General features: G+C 38.1%; 1 protein-coding gene and 1 pseudogene across 1 annotated transcript; both read right to left on the bottom strand.

Annotated features, from left to right (window-relative positions):
- Positions 1–239: 239 nt before the first annotated feature.
- LOC110565864 (olfactory receptor 5B12-like) lies at positions 240–1196 on the bottom strand. Its single transcript, XM_021663636.1, has one exon. The coding sequence runs from the start codon at positions 1191–1193 to the stop codon at positions 240–242; it is 954 nt and encodes a 317-aa protein (XP_021519311.1). The 5' UTR covers positions 1194–1196.
- A 6517-nt stretch (positions 1197–7713) lies between these two features.
- LOC110565863 (olfactory receptor 5B12-like) lies at positions 7714–8656 on the bottom strand (annotated as a pseudogene).
- Positions 8657–11143: the final 2487 nt, after the last annotated feature.

The raw sequence follows: 11143 nt of genomic DNA, 5'->3' as shown, positions 1-11143 counted from the left end.
ACATGTATGAAATTCACCAGAAAATTTCAGTGCAGAATCCTATAATATTTACCATTAGAATCTTGATCTCAAACTTGAATGCAAGGCATCCAAATATACTTCTACTTTAGTTAAATCCCCCAAACAGGAAGGGATGTCTTACGGATGAAATATCCGCTCAGAGATATTAAACAAACAAGTATTTACAATGAAAATATCCCCCAAACAGTAGAGAGTTAAATAGAAGTTTCATATGTTTTTCATGGCTTACAATATCTGTCCAAAACAAGTGAAAACTGTTTTCCAACAACCTTTTTGAATGCAACTTTCACCTCTTTATTTCTCAGGCTGTAGACAAGAGGGTTAAGCATGGGTATGATCATAGTGTAGAACACAGATGCCACCTTGTCAGTGTCCATGGAGTGACTGGAGCTGGGTTGTAAGTACATGAAGATGATTGTGCCATAGAAGATGGAAACAGTGGTGATGTGAGAAGCACAGGTGGAGAAGGCCTTTTTTCGGCCCTCTGCTGACTGCATCTTCAGGATTGCAACAAAAATCAGCAGATAAGAATTCAGGATAACCAAGAGGCTGACGACAACATTGCATGATGCTAATGTAAAGACAACACTCTCGTTTTTATAGATATCAGAACAAGAAATAGCTAGCAAGGGGGGGATGTCGCAAAAAAAGTGGTTGATTACATGGGAATGACAGAAGGAGAGGTGGAAAGTAAAGGCAACATGAATGGAAGATTGCAAGAGTCCACAAATATAGGAGACGGATACCATTAGGACACACGTAATACTTGTCATGGTGCTAGTGTAATGCAAGGGTTTGCACACTGCTGCTTGACGGTCATAGGCCATTGAGGCGAGAATGAAACTTTCAGTGACAGCAAAGGCTACAAAAAAGAACAACTGGGCAGCACATGAATTGTAGGATATGATCTTATTTCTTGTCAGAAACCCTTCCATTACCTTGGGAGTGATTGCTGAGGCATAAACAAAGTCTACCAGTGACAAGTTACTGAGGGAAAAGTACATGGGAGTGTGGAATCGGGAGTCCAGTAGAATCAGCGTTATCATTCCAAGGTTCCCAATCAGTGTGGTCAAATAAATGAGAGTGAATATGATAAATAATGGGATCTGAAGTTCTGGGGCATCTGTTAAGCCCACAAGAAAAAATTCAGTTGCCTCTGAAATATTCTCCATCAATGTCACTTGGAAATTATGGCAGGTACCTAAAAATGGATTAAATAATGAAAAGTTATGCTATTGAACATTACTATGAAGTATGAACCATGAGTATAATCTCTTATTAATATGTCAGTGTCTTATTTATATGAAACAATGTCAACTGAATGCAGGGTAGGAGAATCATGAGTAAGACATAAATGGACATCAGAACTTCATTGCTGACCATAACTGGAAAAGCCTGGACAATACAGGACTCTGGGCATCATATCAAATTTCTTATTATATCATGTTCTTTATTACAGTAACCCACCTAACCTATGACTGTTTTATAGTACTTGAAATATCTGGTAGATACTGTAAAAAAGATTGAATGCAAAATTAGCAGAAGGTTCAGTGAAACACGCTGTTATATTTCAGCATATAGTGCAGACAAAACCTGTCAGTGCATTTTCCATATTAATAAATCCCTGTTAATGGATAGTTGTGTTTTCTTTTCTTTTTTGCTAATGCTATTCCTGGAATCAAGCAAAGGGACTTCCTCAGGGGTATTAATCAAATACTGTACCACTGAGCTATAATACAGCTTTCTTTTTTCTTACTAGATTGGTAATGGTTTGGTCTTTGCTCTGGAGACACTTTATTTTGTTATGAGGACTTTTTAAATTAATTTTTTTATTTTTTATATCAATTACAGTTTATTAACTTTGTATCCCAGCTGTAGCCCCCTCCTTCATTCTCACCCAATCCCACCCTACCTCCCTCAGCTCCTCTCATTCTCCCCTCCAAGACCACTGATAGGGTAAGGTCCTCCTCCCCTTCCATCTGACTCTAGCTTATCAGGTCTTATCCAGAATGGCTGCATTGTCCTCCTCTGTGGCCTGTTAAGACTGACCACCTCTGGCGGGGGGTGTCAAAGAGCCACTGAGTTCATGTCAGTGACAGTCCCTGTTCCCCTTACTGGGCTACCCACTTGAAGACTGAGCTGCCATGGGCTACATCTGTGCAGGGGTTCTAGGTTATATCCATGAATAGTCCTTGGTTGGAGTGCAGGGAATCCTATCAAAAAAGGCGGATATAGTGAGACCTAGAGAGGACAGGAGCTCCACAAGGAAAGCAACAGAACCAAAATATCTGGGCACAGGACTCTTTTCTGAGACTGTTATGTGGACTTTTAACTAGACTCTTCCCTTTAAACACTGGTGAGCTAAAATTCTTGAGCATATTCTTGTTGATGTTTTGATACATTTAAATATCTTAGAAACTAAAAGAGAATTTTTCAAAGAGTTGCAGTAAAGATTCAGTTGTTTTTATTTCAAGAAGTAACAATCTTCACTTTTTACACATGCAACTGTTCTATGTATGGACACTGTGAAAATGGGGAAAGAAGACATGGTTACACTTGCAGGTTACTCAGATTTTGTACCCTCAGCCAGACTGTATTACAAAGTGTCTGTTCTTTTACTCAGCTATATGGTAGCTAGAATAACCTCGCACAATGTTACTCTGGTTGCCTTAGGAATAGGGCCATTAACCTGAGAGAACTTCTGGATTTAGAATCTTGAGACTTCCTCATTTCTCTAAACTAGGCTTCATTCACATTCAGTGTGAGATCTAATGTACCCCTTCTCTTAAACAAGAACCAAGGATAAAATTATCTCCTCCGTTATTAGGCTTTCTTTTAGGATATGGCCATAAATAACAATGCTTTTTGTAGCCCTTGGCAGCTCAGCCTCCATGTAGGTGCTCTAGTAAGAAGAGCAGGAGCATTCCACTGGCATGAACTTGGTTGCCTGTTCTTTGATTACCTCCCCCTGCTGGGGTGGCCTTACTTGGCCACAGAGATATAGGATCCATACAGTCCTGATGAGATCTGATAGGCTAAGGTCAGATAGTAGGGGAGGAGGACCTCCCCTATCAGTGGACTAGGGGAGAGGAATAGGGGGCGGGAGGATGGGACTGGAAGGCAATGAGGGAGGGGGTTACAGCTGGGGTAAAAAGTGAATAAGTTGTAATAAATAAATAAAAATCACAAAAATTAATACTTTTGAAAACCACAGCAAATGCTAATATTTATAATCAACACATTAGTTCCATTTATGTCTATGTAATATCTCTTCGTGGCCATCAACTAACACTGGATTTATGGTTTTAGTGTAAACTATTCATAAAGTAGCTTAACAGTTAATAAGGCAAGTTGATAACAGACTGTGCTATGTCCTAGAATCTTGAGAATTGCTTGTTTTTTCTGAAGTAGGCTCCCTTCACATTCAATGTGAGAGACGATGCATCCCTTATATCAAATAATAAGCAAGGTTAAAATTATAAGAGGAAACAGTAATTTTTGTATTTCTAATCCAATAAACCATCCCCAAAACAAAATTTCTCTATTTATAATGACATTTACTCTATGACCTGATGGCCATATAAACATGAAACATAGAGGCTATCAAACTGCTCATAGAGAAGAGAGAGCAGAGAGCAAAGATAATAATATGGTTAGAATAATTGTCTGAAGGTAGTACAATTATTTCTTTTTGTTTTTCTTTTACATTTTTTTTTTTGCTTTCATTTGTGAAATAGAAGTTATCAGGCATCTAAACTTGTTTTATGGTTCTGACTGACTATGGCAGTACTTTTTTGTGATACTTACTATTGTCATAGAAACACACAGGCAGTGGTACAAAGGAGGGGCATGGACTGCTTCATGTTGAGAGCATCAGAAAAATGACCAAAAACCAGGAAAGAATCTCCTTCCTCGTGCAGGAAGCTCTGCTTTAGAATAGAGCTCGGACTTGTGCTCCTCCAAATATCTAGGCAGAGAGAACAAGCTCACCACATTTCTCAGGGGAAGGAGGGACATGAGGGTAGATGTCTCTTTACAATTGTAATCCCATATTGATCCTTCATCCCAAACTTTTTTTTTTTTTATTTCCTGAGAGTGCTTATGAGGGCATGAGGGAATAAAACTTAGATGAGAAAACATCAGATTCTTAGATCCTCTGTTCCACAGTTGAGTCAAGCAGCAAAAAATTAAAATTCCTTCTAAAATCTCAAATTAGGGCAAGTTTAGGACCTCACACATTTTTTTTTTTTTTTTTGTCTAAAGAGATATGAGATGATCTTGAGTTACTTTTTTTTCTATTAAAATTTATTTTACTTCAACAGCCTTGATGTAATTTTCTCCCCTTATTCTTTCTTTTGAGATGTATTTTATTTCATGTATGTAAGTGTTTTCCTGCCCATACATCTGGCATTATTTGTGTGTTCGATGCTCATGGAAGCCAGAATAATGTATTGAATTCTCTTAAACCAGAGTTATAAACAGTTGTGAGCGGCCATGTAAGTGGCAGGATCACCAAACTGTTATCCTCTTCAAAAAGGCAAATGCCCTTAATCCTTGGGCAATCTCTACATTTCCTCTCTATTGCCTTAAAAAATATCTACAAATGGTGATTGCACCGATTATAGGATACAATGTGCTATTTTTATGTACATTTTCTATTCCAAATCAGAAGAGAAAAATAAAGGTTTATTTCTAGCCCTGACTTATAAACAGTAAATACTAGAAATTTCATTTACAAATTTCATTATAAGTAACTAATTCAGGAGAGTCATAAGATAAAATTATGAACACAAACTCAATTGTTTCTTTTTATTAACAAATTATAAAATCACTTAAAGACTAAGAAAATAACAACAACTAATAAGTGCTTTGAATAAACTTAAGTGAAGAAATGTAGGACATGGTAAATGTAAATTACACAACATGGCTGAAATTAAAAAAAAAAACAAAAAACAGGAAAATTAGAGTACTTCCATGCCTACTTACAATTTAGGCTCAGTCGTACCAAGAATATATATATACCTAGAAGCTGGTGACACAAGCTTCACAAACATGCTATATGAAATAAGAAGAATCGAAGAATCGGATGTTTTCATTGCTCTACCTATTATATATCTTATTTCAGCAAGGTAAGGCTGAATTATTACTTAATAGTTAAAATTTTCAGTATTAATTGCTATATGAATAAAAAGTTAGAAATGAAAATTGCTGCTGAGAGTAGAATACATTTTCTCCTGGGACAAGACACCAAATAGATTATCCAGTCTCAAGTGGACAGCCCTGAATGTGTCTGTGACCATGTCTGTGTCTGTGTCTGTCTTTGTGTGTATATGTGTATATATATGCAATACTAGTTTATGCATATATGTATCTGTGTGTGAACATTTGTGTGCCATATATATATATATATAGTATGTATACCATATATAAGCATTAAATTAAAGAATAAGAAGTCAGGCTTTTGAGAAAAAGTGAGGCAAGGAAGGGCTTGAGGAAGGTGGAGGGATGGAAGTGATACAAAGGCAATATTTGTGCATGAATTTCTAAAAGAAATATATTAAAAATGAAGTGTACTCATATTTCACAAAAAAGAACCATCCGTATGAAGAAAAGAAGTCCAGGTAGACTACATTTCTCTCTCTCTCCTTCTCTTCCACTCCAGTGACCCTAGTATGGCAGCTGTTTGCTATGGAGTACCTCTTTCCTTCGGTCTGTTGGGACCCCTTTGAAACTCATCTGATCCCAACACCACTTGCTTCTAGAGAAATGGTAGCACACACGTCCTGCTGTTCTTCTTTCTTTTTTCATTCTAGTTGCTTAAACTACATTCTACCTCCAGACCTTAGACAGATCCTAAATCTGGTGTTCAGTCTGATGCTTCTCCTTGACCCCTGATCACCTGCACTATATCCGAACTCCAGCCCTAGCCTTGGCTTTCTATCTGTACGCCTATACATCTTGATGTGTCCTTGGAACCTCATGTGCTCATGGCATCTCCAACCCTCAGGTCTTGTCCAGGCACACAGCAAAAGGAGACCTAGTTTCTCAGATCAGACACAGAGCCAACAAAAGAAGTCAACATGTTTAGCTCTCAGCATAAACACACAAACATACACATACACCATGCAAACACATACACCCATGCCCATGCACACACACGTGAACATGCACACACACACACACACACACACACACACACAGTATGTAAGGCTAAGACTGCATATTTACCCTAAAATGCAAGGTCCTAAAAAGTTGTTTTCCACTAAAAATGACCGGGATGAACCCCATTACACAGAACTTAAAAGGACGTTTATTAACTTTATCAAAACTTTAAGGTATTTGTATGAGGCATGAAGAAGCAGCTCAGTGGACTTAAATGAACAGCAATAATTACCTGAGTGATGCCTAAGAAAATGCAAACATGTTTGAGTAAAACGGCAAGGAGAGCATGGGATTTGAAAGAACTCATTTCAATATAGAGAAAGAACTATTGAAGGGAGCTGAAGATAAAATGAAGGTGAAATTGAAAAACTTAATAACCCACCTGTACAGCTCAGAGGGTAATTGGGCATATAATCCTGCCAGCAGTCATAAAGGCATTGCCAATTGATCGCTGCTGGGAGAAAAAGACAGTTCTTCCTAACACCATACCCACTGTTAAGATGACCATTCTCCACTGGAAGGCCACACATCAAAGATTATTTGGAGATCACAAATTTGGTCTTAAGTGGAGAAAACAAATGTACATGAAGATAAATCCATAGAAAAGTGGGTATTGTTAAAGGAGAAGGAGTGAATATGACACAACTTTGTATGGAACACTCGAGAAGGTAGTAAAAATTGTAAAAAAATAAAAATAAAAAAGGACTATGACTCTAATATCTGCTGATCTATTTACCCACCAATCATGGTTTTCTATCACAGTAGTTATTTTGTGACTGAGATGCAAAGAATTTTCTATTCAACCCAGAGAGGGTCTCAATGGCATACTGAATAAACAGTTCAATTAAAATCCATCTTGCTGAACCAATGAGTTTAGTCATGGTTGTGACTTACACGAGTATGGTTGAGGAACTGCCTGCAGGCACAGAGTTATATCTAAGAGACATGCATCATTAGAAAGCCTAACCAGCATGGCTGACAATTCAGGAAAAAGATATGAATTGCTAGAACCCAATAAACAGCTTTCAGGAACTGCACCTTGAGAATCTCCCCTCTCTTTCATTAGTTTACTGTTGTAGTTCTATGGACCAGCCTTTGTGACGCTTGTAACATTCTGAGCTCAGGAAGTTTCATTGACACCCTAAGTGTTAAATTTTTGAGACATCTGAGCTTTTAATTTTTATGTACTTCCTGAGCTTAGAAGCTTTCACCCTGCTCAAGGAGCCAATGTCTCAACTCAAGGAAATAATTACACAACAGCAGTTCATACAGACGAAGGGTGGTGCAGTGTTGCAGTATTGGATATTCCAGTATCTAGGATTACAATCAAAATTTTTAAATTGAAGTGCCTAATATTTATGATAATATATCCAAACTTAGTTGTGCATAGCAAAAAAAAAAAAAAAGAACAGAAGAGGCTTCATCCATAAAATACTTATTCAGAGAAATTAAAGTCAAGAAATAATTATAGATAAATTAGTTATAAACAAGATACCCTATAGCTTCAGATCACCTGTAAACACTTTACAGTTAAGTGGCTAATCCCAGTGAAGACAATGCTTTTCCAGCAACCTTCTTGAATGCATTCTTGACTTCTTTGTTCCGCAGAAACGAGAGGGTTCAGCATGGGGATGACCATGGTGTAGAACACAGATGCTGTTTTGTCAGTGTCCATGGAGTGACTGGAGCTGGGCTGTAAGTACATAAAGATGATTGTGCCATAGAAGATGGAAACAGTGGTGAGATGGGATGCACAGGTGGAGAATGCCTTCCGTTGGCCCTCAGATGAGTGCATCCTCAGGATTGCAACAAAAATAAGTAGATAAGAGGTCATGATAACCAATAGAGTAAAAGCAACATTGAATGCTGCCAACAATAACAGTACAATTTCATTTGCATAAATACCAGAGCAAGAAAGAGCTAGCAGTGGAGGAATATCACAGAAAAAGTGATTCAAAACATTGGAATGACAGAAGGATAGATGGAAAGTGAAGGCAACATGTATAGAAGATTGAAAGAGTCCAGTGATGTAAGAACCAGCAATAAGCAGGACACATATTGTAGTTGTCATGGTGGTGGAGTAATGCAAGGGTTTGCACACAGCTGCATGACGGTCAAAGGCCATTGAGGCCAAGAGGAAACTTTCAATAGTAGCAAAGGCTGCAAAGAAGAACATCTGGGCAGCACACGCATTGTAGGATATGATCTTATCTCCTGTGAGAAACCCTTCTATTACCTTGGGAGTGACAGCTGAGTCATAAACACAGTCCACCAGGGAGAGGTTACTGAGGAAAATGTACATGGGAGTATGTAGTCGGGAGTCCAGGAGAATCAATACAATCATCCCAAGGTTTCCAACCAGTGTGGTCAAATAAATGAGAGTGAAGATGATAAATAAAGGGACTTGTAGCTCTGGGGCATCTGTTAACCCCACAAGAATAAATTCAGTCACTTCAGAAATATTCTTCATCAGTGTTATTTGGGAATTGTGACAGGCTCCTAGGATTAAAGGAAGAAGTAAAAAATTATTCTGTTTTTACACCACCACGAAATATGTTCAAATCCTCTTATTAATATGTCAGCATCCTGTCTACTGTGGAAGGGCCTGAACTGAATGCTGAGTAGAACGGCTAAAATAGAGTCACTTATCTAGCAGTGGGTCACATAAAAACTGTCATTTCTTTGCTGTCCCCATGATAAATTTTAATGTTATTTAGGTTTTATGGTAAATGATAATATTTATTTCAGTAACCCACCAAGTTACTGATTTGTTATTTGCACAAACTTACAAATACTATTTTTCCTGAGATGCATATCTGAATCTTATTTTGAATCAAGAGCAATCTAGGAGTATGCAATTACCCCTTGCTGTTTTGTAAGTAACGAAACTTAAATTCATTTTTTATCTTTGTTCCTTCCATAAAGTCTAACACACTAACTGTAACTGTGCAGTCATTTTAGGAGCTGCTCCCTGAATACTTGGTCTCACCTCTGATTCGCTAGTCTTGCATTATGCTCTTTCCTTGGAACCTTGGACCAGATAATAACTTCTGGATGCATGAGGTATGATCATTGTGAGGTGGAGATATATGACAGTATGTAGATATCTAAGGTCATATTTTTTTTTCAAAAATGTCGAGATAATTTTAAATGCTCTCATTATATCTAATGGGCTTTATTTTTATGTGGGTTGCAATTTCCTATTAGCACCAACAAGCTTGTTATAATTTTTTGAGCAGCAATAGTGTAGAAAATAATAATTTCTTTTCCTCTACCTACACAATGTTTAACCTTAAATATAGTGTGTTTCATGGTGTATCTTGTACCATTTCCTTGGTAGACCATGTGACACCTGACTATGAAGCTATAATTTTATATGAGCCTGCTTCTTTTTATTTTTGTTGTTGTTGTTATTATTATTATTACAATTTATTCACTTTGTATCCTGGCTGTAGCCCCTCCCTCCTACAGACCTCCCTAAGTCCCTCCCCTAGTTCACTGTACCCTACAATCTGACCCCAGCCTACCAGGTCTCATCAGGACTGTCTGGAACCTCTTTCTCTGTGGCCTAGTAAGACCATCTTGCCAAGAGGAAGTGATCAAAGAACAGGCAGCTGAGTTCATGCCAGTGACTGCCCCTGCTCCCCTTGCTAGGGAATCCCATATGGAGACTGAGCTGCTCATGGGCTACATCTGAGCAGGGGGTCTAGGTCCTCTCCATTCATGTTCCTTAGTTGATTCATCAGTCTTTGCAGGGCCCCTGAACCCAGGTTTTCTGCCTCTGTTAGTCTCCTTGTGGAGCTTCTGTTCTTCCAGGCAATTCTGTCTCCCCCTTCTTCCCTAAGATTCCCTGCACTCTGCCCAAAGTTTGGCTGAGTCTCAGCAGCTGCTTCAATACCCTGCTGGGTAGAGTTTTTCAGAGGTCCTCTGTGGATGACTCATATCCTCTTCCCTGTCTTCTCCCACTTCCAATGTCTATCCTATTTGCCCTTCTGAATGAGGATTAAAGCTCTTTCCCTAGCTGCTGTTTAGCTTCTTCAGGCTAGGATAACATACTAGGATAGTATGTTTATCCAATATTATATGGCTAATATCCACTTATAAGTAAGTATATACCTTTTTTTAATTCACTTTATATATATCCTGATGATAGCCCCCTTCCTCCTCTCCTTCTGGCCCCAACCTCCCTCTCTCTTCTTCCTATCCCCCATCCAACATGCCTGGATACCTAGGTGGAGAGAGCTCCTGTTTTCTGATCCTGTTTCTTACCTCGAGAGCCACTTACAACTTCAGAATCTTGGGCTTACTCATTCCTCGTCAATAACCTCTTATATTCAAGGCAACAAATAATGCGACCTAATTCTTTTATATGATGAGTGTACAAATCATCCTTCCTCTTCACAGGATATATCTGCACTTAAATTAAATAAAGAATATGCAAATTCTTGCAAATTATAGAAGATGCTAACATTTCTAAATTATGTAAATCATAGCCATTGCCTTCCATTCCCTGCTCACATTTTTCTGCTTTCTTCAGAATGTGAAGATCATTATATGAATGTCTAAACACTGATACTCCCAGGAAAAAGAACCTAGTAATTGATAAATTAAAATGAACATTGAAAGTTTTACAACCCTCTGAAATTAAAAGTAAGCTGTAATCAATAGGTATCTAATCCTGTAAACATAATGAATATTAAATAGTCAGAGCATGTTCTCCCTCTGGAGTGAAACTTTCACTGCAGGACCTCAAGGTCTTTAAGTAGAATCCTGGCTGCTCTAACACACATGGTAGTATGAAAAGCAGTGGGGCAAGAGTGAGAAGATTATTAATAATCATTGGTCTTTTGCCCAGCTGCTTCAGCTTTTTAGACATTAACTTCACTTCTTCATTTGCACCTGTGAAATGAAAATGACTGGATATCTTATCACCATTTACAGTTCGAACTACCTATATTTA

The sequence above is a fragment of the Meriones unguiculatus genome, chromosome 1, assembly GCF_030254825.1.
Source record: "Meriones unguiculatus strain TT.TT164.6M chromosome 1, Bangor_MerUng_6.1, whole genome shotgun sequence".
NCBI lineage: Eukaryota > Metazoa > Chordata > Mammalia > Rodentia > Muridae > Meriones > Meriones unguiculatus.
The sequence above is the reverse complement of the archived record's forward strand: the minus strand, read 5'-3'. Positions and strand labels throughout refer to the sequence as shown.

Excerpts from the sequence above, each read along its gene's own strand:
- LOC110565864 (XM_021663636.1), bottom strand. The coding sequence starts at position 1,193 with ATGGAGAATATTTCAGAGGCAACTGAATTTTTTCTTGTGGGCTTAACA.